The sequence below is a fragment of the Microcaecilia unicolor genome, chromosome 6 (genome assembly GCF_901765095.1).
Source record: "Microcaecilia unicolor chromosome 6, aMicUni1.1, whole genome shotgun sequence".
NCBI classification, from domain to species: Eukaryota; Metazoa; Chordata; class Amphibia; order Gymnophiona; family Siphonopidae; genus Microcaecilia; species Microcaecilia unicolor.
In genome coordinates this window covers 250724680-250739596 of record NC_044036.1, presented here as the reverse complement: position 1 = coordinate 250739596, position 14917 = coordinate 250724680, and the positions used below count along the sequence as shown (strand labels likewise).

Below are 14917 nucleotides of genomic sequence, written 5' to 3'. Positions count from 1 at the left end.
AGAGTTGGCAAGACTGTCTGTTCTCCTAATTCCTGGTCTGTGTGCTAAGTTATTTTTCTTCTATACTGGTGTAATATTTTCAATGATGCCATGGCTGGTAAAAGGGGTGTATCTACTGTGGGGCGGAGCCATAGTGATCCTGCCTCTGGATGAGTAGGGGCGCCGACTAATAGACTGCAGAAGGGCGCTAGAAACCCTAGGGCCGGCCCTGTCCATTACTCTGCTAGAACAGCTGTGTATCAAGTCCTGGCAGCTTCCAAGTACCAGATAGTGCAACCTAAAGAAAAAGGGAACTCTTTTAGGTAAAAGCGCACCTCTAAGATCAATATTCTTCTAAGGATTGATTGGTTGTCTGCAGAATTTTCAGCCCATGTGCAAACATTTCAACTGACAGATTTTGCAAGCATTTTTGTACAATGGAAGCTCTTGGTTAAAAATTTTAATCACAACAAGATGCAAAATTTGGGAAAATATTAATATTTTATTATTACCTTAATAGTGATATATTAATATAATTGATGTACTCCTTAACATGAATTAAAAACAAGAAAAGGAAGGCATTTCAGACTTGTGAGGGAAAGTTAATTGAGAACAGTACAGTTTTAAATTCCACCATAGCTGTAAAACACCTCGCCCCCCCCCCCCCCCCCCCACCACCAAAAAAACCCTCATCCTTAACATCAGAGCTTTTAAAACAGAGTCAGACAGCTTAGAGGGAACATTGCTGGTGACACTGTTATTTTAATAATCTAAGATTAACAGTATATCGCCATCCTATGGATTGGACCAGAACAGCCAACTTGGCAGATGGGGCAGATGCGAAACGTTCAGTTTCTCTATGATGCTTTCCAATGACTAATCAAAATGTATCAGCATTTTTTTGGGGGAGGGGGGGGGGGGGCTGCATTTTGCTGCACGTGCAGGGGTGCATGATCTATGTGTGTTCAGCTTTGAGGAGGGGTGCATGATCTATATGCTTGCAGCTTTGAGGGAATACTGCCTAAGACCTTAGGCCCCAATGCTCAAAACTTGGGCACTGTTCCGAATAGTGCTGTAAAAATACTGCCAGAACAGCACACCCTAGCACTGTAAAAATACCACCGGAACAGTGCAGAAGAACAATGCCCTAATGCTCAACACTAATGAGATGCAAATATAGTCATGCTCATAGCACTGAGCATTAAGAAGTTCGGTAGGAAGATTGTGGTTTGGCGCAGGAGGATTGTGCTTGGTGCATGCACAGAAGAGTTCTGTGGTAAGCTCAGCTCAGCTCCTGTGCACACATGCCTGGTAAAACCCAAATGTGCATAAGTACATAAGTACATAAGTAGTGCCATACTGGGAAAGACCAAAGGTCCATCTAGCCCAGCATCCTGTCACCGACAGTGGCCAATCCAGGTCAAGGGCACGCTCCCCAAACGTAAAAACATTCCAGACAAGTTATACCTAAAAATGCGGAATTTTTCCAAGTCCATTTAATAGCGGTCTATGGACTTGTCCTTTAGGAATCTATCTAACCCCTTTTTAAACTCCGTCAAGCTAACCGCCCGTACCACGTTCTCCGGCAACGAATTCCAGAGTCTAATTACACGTTGGGTGAAGAAACATTTTCTCCGATTCGTTTTAAATTTACCACACTGTAGCTTCAACTCATGCCCTCTAGTCCTAGTATTTTTGGATAGCGTGAACAGTCGCTTCACATCCACCCGATCCATTCCACTCATTATTTTATACACTTCTATCATATCTCCCCTCAGCCGTCTCTTCTCCAAGCTGAAAAGCCCTAGCCTTCTCAGCCTCTCTTCATAGGAAAGTCGTCCCATCCCCACTATCATTTTCGTCGCCCTTCGCTGTACCTTTTCCAATTCTACTATATCTTTTTTGAGATACGGAGACCAGTACTGAACACAATACTCCAGGTGCGGTCGCACCATGGAGCGATACAACGGCATTATAACATCCGCACACCTGGACTCCATACCCTTCCTAATAACACCCAACATTCTATTCGCTTTCCTAGCCGCAGCAGCACACTGAGCAGAAGGTTTCAGCGTATCATCGACGACGACACCCAGATCCCTTTCTTGATCCGTAACTCCTAACGCGGAACCTTGCAAGACGTAGCTATAATTCGGGTTCCTCTTACCCACATGCATCACTTTGCACTTGTCAACATTGAACTTCATCTGCCACTTGCACGCCCATTCTCCCAGTCTCGCAAGGTCCTCCTGTAATCGTTCACATTCCTCCTGCGACTTGACGACCCTGAATAATTTTGTGTCATCGGCGAATTTAATTACCTCACTAGTTATTCCCATCTCTAGGTCATTTATAAATACATTAAAAATGAACGGACCCAGCACAGACCCCTGCGGGACCCCACTAACTACCCTCCTCCACTGAGAATACTGGCCACGCAATCCTACTCTCTGCTTCCTATCTTTCAACCAGTTCTTAATCCATAATAATACCCTACCTCCGATTCCATGACTCTGCAATTTCTTCAGGAGTCTTTCGTGCGGCACTTTGTCAAACGCCTTCTGAAAATCCAGATATACAATATCAACCGGCTCCCCATTGTCCACATGTTTGCTTACCCCCTCAAAAAAATGCATTAGATTGGTGAGGCAAGACTTCCCTTCACTAAATCCGTGCTGTTTTCTGTTGCCTAAATATAAGCGTTAAAAAAAAATTTTTTTAGCTTGGATGCTTAAATTTAGATGCAGGAAACATGCCAACGTGTGCTTTCACTTGGATCTGCTGTTTCTCATGACTGGCACATAAGGGCATGCATGGGCTTCTTTCTGCTTCCAAAAGCAATCAAAACCATCAGATTTTGCAGAAAAAGTCATGAGAGAAGCATGAGAATCATGAGAAATCCTCTCTTCCAACAGCCTAATGCCTGCTCCGGCCTGGCGTTATTTTTTGCATCAGTAAGGCAGGTTTTTTTTGGGTGCTCTTTTCTGAATATTGAAGAGGAATACAAAATGACCTCATTAACATGAGTTTGACTATATTAGCATGCCACTTGTGTTGTTTGTCGGCATGCTTGTTTGTTCCCAAATTCTGGGCCTCTGAAAATTCTGCACAAGCAAATGCAGGCACTAGTACAAGGTTAATGGCCTCTAGTGCCCGTGTTTACTTTTGTGCACCAGGGCTTTAACGTTCCACATATAGTGGGATGGGGTATAATTTCTTATATAAACCCATTTCTATGAATAATGCATTTTTGCCAGTGAGAGAAACAATAAAGGTTGACTTTTGGTGTTTTCGTTTGGAGTCTCCTCTTAAGATTTATTTTGGAACACTGTTTGACACCCTTACTTTGGTGTTTTGGGACTTGTGCTTGTGCATATGGGAGTCTTTCCCTTTTTTCTGCTTTTGAAAATGACCCTCCATATTGTATATTTCTTAAAGTTCATCCTGTACTTAAATCTGTTAGTTCTAATAGATTTGATCTTTCTGCCGGTGTTTCTTTGTGTCATCATCCAAGCCTAATTATCATTTTCCTTAAAGACTGTGCTAGACAGCAGTTGCTATATGAACAATGATGGCTTCAGATTTCTGTTCACAGGGACTCAGTGAAGTCTACACTAATCCCAGTCAGTTCAGTTAATTAACATGGGGTAATTACTAAATTAACTAATAATTCAGAGGTAGGCTTCAGTCGAAATGTTGGAACTGCCTCTCTCAAAGCAGATGTTCCCAGTATCTCTAGATACAGGCAATACTAATGCGATGTGTGATTTCTTGAGTCACGCATGAGTAACCATGTGGACAGACTAAGCACTAGGCTGTCAGATCACTTGATTTTACTCTTTTTTTTTTTTGAGCTCCCAGCTCCTCTAAAATGAGAGTATAGCATGGCTTTGCTTGTTGAACAGCAAAGAAAAGATGACTTTCATTATGAGTGGCATTTGACGAGATCATGAATATCCATCATTGCTATGACCACTGATGTGAGTGATTTGTATAGCTCCAAGAAACTGACATGTATGTCCAGGAAAAGTCAGGCATGTCATCATAAGAACCTAAGGAATGCTAAGCAGAGTCTGACTGATGGTTCATCAAGCCCCACATCTTGTCTCCAACAGTGTCCAACACAGGTTATTGGGAAATAACAGAAAAGCTCCTGCTGACACCTGAATATGAGAAAGGCAGGCATAACCCTCAACAGTGCATTAAGAGAAAAGAGTAGGAACTGAGGGAGAATTATATAATTGTAACATTGAAAACTGCTTAGAGTCTGCTAATGAGCAGTATATCAACAATCTAATAAACTTAGAAACTTGGAGAGGCAGGTTAAGGCAGTGGGGAAAGAAGGAGGAGTTAGGAAGGAAGGGGAGCGAGAGAGCCGGGTATAAGGAGGAGTTAGCAAGAAAGTAGGACAAAATAAATAGCTGGTTATCAAGAAAGGAGGGGTAACGGGAGGAACATTGCTGCATAAAAGCCTGGACTGGGGTAAATTCAGTCTGAGGCTAGCGGTAACTCCTCATTTGTCAGCCTAGCCCTGCGGTGAAGGAAGTCTACATAACTGAAAGGCTCCGCTTAACACAAGACTATCTCTACTTCAGGAAGCAGGTGAAAGCTTGGCTCTTCAACCAGGCCTTTAATGGAAGAAGTAATTAACTTCTTAGACTCTCTCACACACACAAAGAGAGACACAGGCTGCACATACTGCAGTAGGACATGTTTATCCACTCCTACCCTAGCTGCGATAACATTTAATCATCTCTCTGACCTCATGTGCAACTTTCTTTAAATTAGTCACCTTATTTTCTAAATCCTCTTACTCTCTTGCCCATCTATATGTTCCATCTTTGTTCTATTACATATTGTGTTGACATTGTAAGTAGTATACTATGCCATACTTTGTATTGTTATTTGAATATTTTTTACTGCTGTAATTGTCTATTGCTTATGTTTGATTTATTCTTACTGTACACCGCCTTGAGTGAATTCTTTCAAAAAGGTGGTAAAGAAATCCTAATAAATAAATAATAGTATTGGCTTTAACAGCTGATACCAGCTTATACATAAATGGTGGGAGACAGATGTGGATAAAACTGTGAGCCAAGAGTGCATTCAGCCATCTCAAAGCAAGGTTTATGATAGGTCTAGTAAGAAATGAGTAATTAAGAAATTAATTTTCACCTATCTGGTTCTGTAAGTTGTTTTTCAATTCTGTATGTATTGTTTAATTTGTTTGGCTATGGACATACTTATCCACATAAAGATGTTCTCTTTTGAATAAATTATGTTTCATTTGGTAGGAAAAAGGGGGTAAGCCAAGGAGGGAATGGAGGAAGAAGGGGGTGGTGAATGCAAGGATGAGTAGCATAGTTGTGTTATATGCCTGGGTTGAGTCCATTCTATGCTGCTCATTCATAGTAGCCAGAGTTGGAGACACCCAAGCCATCAGTAATAAATGTATGTGTTGGAGGAGGGTTGGGTAATATCCCTTTATCATCTGTTTGTCTATATGAAGGATGACATTTTTTAAAAGGGTTTGAGACAAGATTTATGAGCTGTAGAGAAGTAGCCTTTCCCCAGTAAGCAATACCATAGTGCCCCTTGCTTCCATCAACCAGATTACACAAGTTGGTGTGGCACCACTACAAATCACATTGCCTACCACCCTTTGTCCGGGCTATTTCTAAGTTTCTTGTACATGACAATGATCTCTACCTGGAAAACAGTGAGAATGGCATCAGGAAAGGTGTCAAAGTTGTTCGTTGGTGTTTCATCTTTAAAATTAAACCTGGACGAGACAAAGAAAGATATGGTTAAAGCATTAAAAACAAATCTGACAGTTCTGGGTGATTCTGTTCTTGCATATTTGTTATTGGTTTTTATTGATATTGAGAGAGAAAGGAAAATACATAAAGAACACAAATAAGGGGAACGCAGAAATGCCCACTGGGTGAAAGGTACTACATGCCAGCTGTTCTTATTTCTAACAAAACATGAGTTGTCTCTGGGCCTGCTCACATTGCTTCCTTCATTCCTCTCCTATTCCCATCAGTTAGAACATGCCGAATTCTGAGCCTGTCATGTGAAATGATGAAACACTCTCAGCACCTAATCTGCCAGTTATTCAAAAGAAATGGTATAAATATTAAAAATCTCAAGTACTGATTTCTTGTAGATGAGAGAAAAAGAACAATCTTAGATGAGATTTATCCATTTCATTTAGGGAACTATTAAATTCTGCATTAGACAGCTGAGATGTTACCTGTCATTTATGTGTTAACAATAATTGTGCTGATATATCTCATGAATGGGAAAAACCAACAAGATCTTCTTGTCAGCTGTACAAATGGTATTTCGTGCTCCATCAGTAACATATCACATTTTAATCCACTATGAAATTTACTGACTGTGCCTCACTGCACAATGGAATAAATATATCTCATTTAATTTTAAGGGCTTGATATTCAAAGGATTTTTGCTCCTAACTTTGGGGCCCTTTACTAAACTGTGTTAAACATTTTGTGGCAATTTACCTCTCAGTGCATGCTAATTGCATTTTATTTGTTTTGTAATTTATTTATTTTATTTACCACATTTACATTCCGCCTTTAGCCAAGGTGGTTAACAATAGTCACACACAGTCTTAAACAATAGCCACAAACATGGTCCTAGACACATAGCAATCATAAGCATATGATGATGAAACATGTAATCTTTTCAGAAGAGGGTGTGTCATAAGTAGGCAATCAGCATGGAAGCATTATGCAGCTAGAGCAGTGATTTTCAACCTTTTTCACCTCGTGGCACACTTATCAAAGCACACCACTGGAATCCAACCCATACCTGCCTGTCCCTGCTAAGATCCATTCCATCCCCACAGTGCAAATAAAGCCAACAGATGTAAATTCTCAATATCAATATAATTCAATCGCTTAGCTGAAAATAAAATCATTTTTCCTACCTTTGTACTCTGGTGATTTTATTATTCCAATCATCTTGTTCCCAATCTTTGACTCTGCTTTCCTGTCCGTGCCCTTAATTCTGTTTCCAGGGCCTCCTTTCCATTTACAATTTCTTTTCTCACCTCCTGCCCTATATCTGATCTTTCACATTCAGCTTTCTCCAATTTCTTTGCCTCCTTCTCAAATCTAACTTGTTTTCCCTCTCTCTCTCCTTCATATGTGCAAACTGTCTTCCCTTTTATCCTCCCTTCTACATATGTGCAGCCTATCTCCCCTCATCCCTTCCCTCCCACACATGTGCAGCCTATCTCCCCTCATCCCTTCCCTCCCACACGTGTAGCCTGTCTCCCCCCTTCCCTTCCACATTTGTGCAGCCTGTTTCTCATCTTCCCTTCCTTCCCACACATATGCAGCCCGTCTCTCCTTTTCCCTTCCACATATTATGTGCAGCCTGTCTCCTCTTCTCCCTTCCCTCCCACACGTGCAGCCAGTCTCCTCTGTTCCATTCCCTCCCACACGTGCAGCCAGTCTCCTCTGTTCCATTCCCTCCCACAAGTCATAGTTGGGGGTAGAGCACTGTAGCAGCAGAACAGGCCAATCAAGGTCCTCACCTGATGATGATATGCTTTGGGGAGGGAACAAAGAGCAGCAAAGAGCATTGCTTGGCTTTGAATCACTGGGAAACAGTGCATCAGGAGGGACATGCAGCAGAATGGGAGGAGGGAGGCTGGAATCCAGCGGTAAGTCCACGGTAAAGCTGCGGTTTTCCATAGTTCCTCGTTCCCGACTGAACCTGGCTCATCAGGAGGCTGGAACCCAGCGGTAAGTCCGTGGTTTACCACAGCTCCTTGCTCCCATCGGAAACTCAGCTCAGCTGTTTAGAGCACAGCTTGCGGCACACTTGGGGTGGTGTTGCGGCACACCAGTTGAAAAACGCTGAGCTAGAGCATTCACATTTTTTTTTTGCAAGTTCCATATGCTAATGCAGTGTTTCCCAAGTCCAGTCCTGGAGTACCCCTTGCCAGTCAGGTTTTCAGGATAACCACAATGAATATGCATAAACTTGATTTGCATATGCAAATCTTTCATGCATATTCATTGTGGATATCCTGAAAACCTGACTGGCAAGGGGTACTGACCTGGGGAACAATGTGCTAATGGAAGAATTTGCACAGGACCTGCAAAAAAAAACAAAAAACTTAAAATACTGGCACCTTACATATGGATTTAGTGAATGGGAAAGTTCCATGTTAAAACAAGCTAAGCCTATATTTTCACTAAAGCTGACTGAATTTTGGTTTTGGCATCAAAACCGGACTGAAATCCGGGTTTGGGTTTTGGTCCAAAAATGTGCATTTTAACCAGAACTCTCTGCCCCCCAAGCTGCCGACCGACCACCCCCCATCCCCAAAGAAAACAAGTTCCCCTACCAACCTGGCCCTGACCTCAGTAGACCCTCCCTGGGCTTACTTTAACAAGCTCTGGTAATCTAGTGGCCTCTTTGGGAGCAAGAAAGAACCCTACTCTTTCCTGTCTAGTGCTGCTGCTGTGCCCCATGTCGATGCTGCTTTAAAATGGCTGCTGAGACTGCCATGGGAAGTCCTGGCAGCAATTTTGAAACTGGGACTGGAATAAGCAAGAGCAATTTTCTTATGCAGGAGCCAATTTCAATACAGTTGCTGGGACCTCTCACGGCAGTCTTGTGAGGCTGCCATGGGAAGTCTTGGCAGCCATTTTAAAGCAGAAGCGGCACTGGGTAGGAAAGAGTGAGGTTCTCTCCTTCCTCCAAAGAGGTCATTAGACCATAAGGGCTTGTTAAGGTAGACCCAGGGTGGGCCCTCTCTGATGCTCAATGGGGGGTGACGGTGGCCCAGAGGGAGAGGGCACGTCTTCTGCTGGGCAGGGCAGTGGGCAGGCATGATGTTTTCAGCTGGCCCTTAGTTTTAGCACATTTTAGTAAAAGGGCCCCATTAAGAGTCAGTCTGCTAAATTGGCCTCCCTAAATATTTTGTACAGCTGAGTGCTTACATTTATACTCAAAATTTCCCTACACTCTTAAATTTAGTATAACAAGTGGGTGGCAATAGGGTAGATTTTGGATGGGGAAATATGAGCTTAGCACTGATTTTAACCACTAGGCTTTTAAATCTAGGCAAATGAATGGTAGGCTGATATACATAAGCATAACTTTTAAGCTCATATTTTAAGATTAATAACCAGAAGAAAATGTAGGCTTCTAAATTTGGTTGAAAATAGGGCACAAATTTAGGAACCTAATTTAGGACCACAGATTTAGTAGCTCAGATTTTTTTTTGAACGTTAGGCCCTTCTATTCTGCTTAACCCAATAGTACAAGGCAAATTACAATTTTTAAAACATCCCAATATACAAAAGTCAACAATTTCCTAACAAAATTCCAGCACTCTCAATAACAACTTTCAAACAGCCAAATTTTCAACGCACAGTGATCTAAGGCAGAAGAGGTCTGCATCTATAGTTTCAGTGGTAGCAAGTTCCATAAGTAAGGTCCCATCCTTGTCATAGTCCATTTCCAATGTTCCTTTAAGTTGAATTATGAGCAGCAGGCAGTACTACCCTGAATTGTCCTGTAGAATGCAAGTGGTGTTCTAGAACATACCAACAAATCCAAGCAGACATATAGCTTGGAGCCATCCCGTGTAAAATTTTAAAGATAAAGAACAGCAATTTAAACTGCATTCAAGCCTAGATTGGAAGCTAATGAAGAGCAGTCCCATATGGTATTGTCTTATCCCATCTAGAACCCCCTAAAATCACTTTAGCTGCTGGAAAAGGAACAAAACTCATCACTGATACAAAGAGTGTCCAATAAAAATGTTAATAAAATACTTTAGACAATAGATCAGCAAAATCCAACATGGCCAAGTTTCGCCCATAGACTTCTTCAGGGGTAAAAACACACAGACTTATAGCAGATGAAAAGGATTCCAATTGTGCAGCATGTGCACTGTAATCATAAAATGGCACCAGATGACGTAAAGGATGCCAATGCAAAGACTGACATATTCCCTTGTTTGGCAGACTGACCCTGCATTGTGTATTCCAGAATACTCTGCATGGAGTCAGGTGCTGCCATTTTCTAATATGGCATTATGAAGACACTGCTTCTTCCTCTTCTTGAATATACGCTGGGTATGTGTGTGTGTGGGGGGGGGGGGGGGGAGGGTTCAGGGATGCCACTAGTCACCAGGGATACTTTTGGAGGGCTTGAGGGGGATCTGGGTGGTGAGGAGCCTACTAAGTGCCAGGACTATTTTTTTCTATTTCGGGGGGGGGGGGGGGGGGGGGGTTGAGACAGATCATGGGGGTTAATGGTTGCGTACTGTGTAGGTGCCCATAGGAATATTGGGATGCCTATACAGTTAGCGCTCGCTAATCTTTATTGAGCGCTAAAGAATGCTAGAGCACCTTTGTAAACAGGGCCCTTAGTGCATAAGTGCAAGGGGTGTACATAAAACTAAGTTACATGCTAAAATGCTGCATAACCTGATAAAGACCTGGCATAACTGTTCACACCTACATTTAGGTGTGTCAATGCCAACTTAGGCTAGTATTTTGTTGCAAGGACACTGATATAGAATTGGCACTCAGCATGCAGTATCGGCATGCTTCAATTGTGGAGCCCCTTTATTCATTCAAATTGAACATTCCCAAATCAACCAATAAAACTCCCACCAACAGGCACAGAGCAGAAGTAGAATTACAAAAAAACATTCTGTTTAAAACTCTGGTGTCACATCAGTGAGAGAACACAAACGTCCTCCACTACCCGATACTGAGAAGTAACACAAAATCTTGCAAACAGACAGTCACTGTACTAATCTTACCTATGAAAAATCAGCAATGCAAATACCTAGAACACCAGCTGCAAAAAGAGAGCAACCATACACAGAATCTACATGTTAAAAGAATCCCATCTAGTTAAAAAAAGATGCTACTGGAGGAGTCAAGATGGCTGCTGCATAGAGGCAGAACGCTGAGCTCTGGAGCTGTTGGTACGAGCTGGTGCTGCAAGAACATGGATATGCACAAGGGAAATCCTGTTCTTACTTGTCTGAGTCGGGTATTAACCCCTCTTCCATGCAGCAGTCCATTTTGAGCTATGCGGTTTCTATCCTCGGTATTAAATCCTTGGGACCGGTGCTAGAGGAGGGAGCCCTTCTGCAGAGCATCTTGGACACGTTTCTGAGCACCAAAATATGTGAAATTCTACCCAAACCCAGAAGAGGTGATGCACCTCCACTGCAGGGAATGCTTCTGGGTGCCGAAGTGGTTCCCGGATTACACCCCTCAGGTGGGGCAGTGGCGAGCCCTGTAGCAAACATGGAGCCAGGTGCAGTAGGAGGAGGTGAAGTGGTGGGTCATGCTCCGGATGGGCGTTTAGAGCTTGGCCACCCCAACAGACTGTTTCAGGAGAAGAGTTCTGCATCAAGGACAGGAGGAGATCTGGTAAAGTTACATTAGAGAAACTGTGGAATGAGATTGGGCAAATGGAGGACTCCTTGACAAGACATTTGGATAAATTTAATTCAGGCCAAGATAGGCTAAGGTGGTAGGAGGAGTTATTGGTACAATAGGGAGCAACATAAATTTAAGAAGGAACTGAGAACTCTGAAGGAAGGACAGGTTTCATTAGTAAAGGACAAATTGGTGACTCATCAAAAGTTGGAAGCCTTAGAAAATTATGAACGTTGTTTGAGATGTCTCAGTTTTCCTAAATCACCTGTACTGACACCAACTGATATGTTTAAAAAATATCTGATGGAAGCTCTTCAAATTCCCAAAGATTTTTTGCCACCTCTTGTGAGAACCTATTATATAGACCTGCATGCCTTTGACCAGTTAGGGGCAAGATAAGAAGCAGCCATAGGTAGTTCTGATCTGTCCATTTTTTTGGAAGGCCCCGAGCCTATTATATCGAAGGTAACTCTCCTTGTCTCTTTTGCTTTGGAACCAGACAAGAACTGGGTCCTAATACTGTATTTTCGTCATAGAAATGTGAATTTCCTGGGACAGAAAGTCATTTTTTTCTTGATCTCTGTACGGTCACTCAGCTTAGAGGGAAGATTTTTTATTTTATTTTTTTTTTTTAAAGCTCTCAAACCACATCTTTTGGCACTTGGAGGGTAGTTTTTCCTGCAGTTTCCATGTAAATGTTTTGTTAAGATAGATGCTCAAACAAATGTGTTTACAGATCCTGCCCAATTTAAACATTTTCTTGAAGCAAGGAAACCTCCAGTACCAATATTGGTTTCCATGCCATCCCCCAATGTAAATTAATTCTCGCTTGAAATATGTACCCGGAATGCTTAGTGACAAGTTTCTTTAAATATTTTTCTTTTGGATTGTGCCTAGTTAATGAAGAGCTCCTGTTTAATTAGTTTTCTTTTACTCCTTCCCCCAAAAGTTCTTATTTATTTTCCTTTATTACTTTGGTATGTTTGTAATTATTCCTTATAAAATAGGTTCTTTTTTTTTTCCTTCCAGGTAATGGGAAAGGATTTCTATATTGTGTTGCTATGTAAAGAATATTTTGTTTTGATCAAGTTTGTAAAATTATAAATAAATAAAAAGAGATACTACAGTTCAGAAACAAATACCTAGACAAATAATTGAAAACCCAAGAAACCAGACTGTGCACAGCGGAACACTGAAAAAAAGAGAAACAGAAAGACATTTCCTCCTGTATAGAACAAAACACAAGAAGTCTATATTTTCAAATCTGACATCTCATTTCACTAAGTATTAAAAATCAAATTCTTTATGTACCATTTTGTTTTTCCATTTGAATTGGCTTGGTCTCTCTTTGCAACATTCACTTGTTGGTTTAGTCCTTTTCCAGAATTTAATTTCCATTTTCTGTTGTCTGCTGTCCATCTTCTTCCCTTATATCTAACTCTGGCTGTAATTCTTCTGTCTTATTTTTTCTCCATTTCTCTCATCTAGCTAGATTTTATTCCTCTTTCTCCCCCTCTTCCCAATCTCCATCATTTACCTGCTTACTAGCTTTTTACTTCCTGTGCTTATCTCCCTAGTTCTCCCATTTTTACCTGTTTTATATTCATAGCCCAGTATTCTTCCGGTATCTCACAAGCTGTCTCTCTATTCATTGCCTCCCCAGGTTATCTTATCTGCCTCTCACCCCTTACCAACCCCAGTTCTTTTCCTCTCGCTCATCCACTCTCTAGCTCCATATTCAGGCTCTCATTTCCCCCTTTACCTTACCTATTTCCATAATTTCTCATCTCTTTCAAAGATCTGTCCTCTTCCTTTTTCCATCACCCTCTTCACAACCCTTGTCCTCGCTTTCCCTTTTTCCCATCATCCTTTGCCCCACCACTTCTCCCGTACCTCCTTCTCCAGCTTCTCTAGACCCAGCTTCCTTCCGCCATCTGCCCCACTTTTCAGCCCCTAGATCCAGTTTCAGCCTCCTTCCCTGCTCCTCCCTTTTCAGCTCCCAGTTCCAGACCCAGCCCCTTCTCCCATCTGCCCTCCTTTTAGTCCCAGCCTCCTTCTCCCTCCTGTCCCCCCAGGTAATGCTCTAGCCTCCTTCTTCCACCTGCCCCTACTTTTTAGCCCCCAGGTTTAGCCCCAGCATCCTTCTTCCACCTCCCCCCTTTTAGCCCCCAATTCCAGCACCAGCCTCCTTCTTCTACCTGCTCCTCTTTTCAATCCCCAGTTCCAGACCCAGTCCTCTTCTCCCACCTACCCTCTCTTTCCAGCTCCAGGTCCCTTCTCCCATCAGCCCCCGCCCCTCAACCCCCAGCTTCCTTCTCCCACCTGCCCCTTTTCAGCCTCAGTTCCAGTTTCAGCTCCGTTCCCTTCTCCCATCTGCCCTTCATTCGTTTGCCCTGTGTTTCTCCAGCAGCATCAGCAATGGATGCAGGCTGCCTCAGGCCTTTCCTCAGTTATATCCCGCCCTTGCAGAAACAGGAAATTGCATCAGAGGAGGGTGGGATGCAACTGAAGGAAGGCCTGAAGCAGCCTGCACCCATTGCCGATGCTGTCGGAGGGACTTGGGGTAAATTTAGAACATTGAGGGAAGGGAAAAATATACTGTGCCACACTGCATGGTGGGGGGAGGGGGAGGAGTGTCAGAGGCACAGTTAGTGAGGTGATGTTGGCCTCATTGGGGGCAATGTGGAGCAGAGATGCAGAAGCTGGGGAAGAAAGAGAGACAGTAGCTCTCTGGCTGCCACAACAGGTAAGCAGGGCTTGTGGTGGCTCTTGGTGCCCCCCCCCCCCCCCCCAGAGTTTGGCACCCCCACTCCCACGCTTACTGGGTTGCACTGTACCTGTTTCTCCATCATATGCCCAGTAACATGCACACATACTGCTTGTCAACCACATGTTTCTGCCAGTGATAGCTTCCTGCATCAGCCCCAAGTCTGTAGCTTGAAAAGAACTAATAGCCATTTTACAACATCTTAAACTAGGTGCTCCTTTAATGATTCTGCAACATTTTAGGGAATGAGAAGCATGGATTTTAATATAACCTCAAACTTTAACACGGCAGTAACAGTAAAAAAAACCAAACAAACAAAAAAACCCACAGAATTATGATGCTTAGCAAAAGTGGGACTTGGGAATAGCCAAGGGAATGGCCTTCTATCCCTGTCATAGCAAGGACATGCCAAAGACTTACTGTCCACCGAACAGCTGCATCCCCAGCAGGGCGAACACCACAATGAAGAGAAAAAGCAGGAACAGCAAACTGACAATAGATTTCATGGAGTTCAGAAGGGACACCACCAGATTCCGCAGGGAGTTCCAGTACCTGGGAAGGAAGCATTAGATTGGTCAGTGCTGGGATATGCGGTATACTGACCAAACCTTAGGAACCTAAGTTTAGGCCTGCTATTCACTTGTTAGATGGTCATACTGTAGACTTTTAACTCATTGACTTTCTGGCATCTTAATAATATGAGTTACAATTCTGATTC

General features: G+C 42.7%; 1 protein-coding gene across 1 annotated transcript in view; it reads right to left on the bottom strand.

The window, feature by feature from the left end:
• Positions 1-14917, bottom strand: part of CACNA1B (calcium voltage-gated channel subunit alpha1 B) — a 1447778-nt gene that overhangs the window by 458096 nt on the left and 974765 nt on the right. The window contains exons 14-15 of the mRNA XM_030207102.1: positions 14620-14751; positions 5689-5761 (exon numbers count right to left, since the gene is read on the bottom strand). Of these exons, the coding sequence (XP_030062962.1) occupies positions 5689-5761; positions 14620-14751 (205 nt within the window). The remainder of the gene's footprint in view (positions 1-5688; positions 5762-14619; positions 14752-14917) is intronic.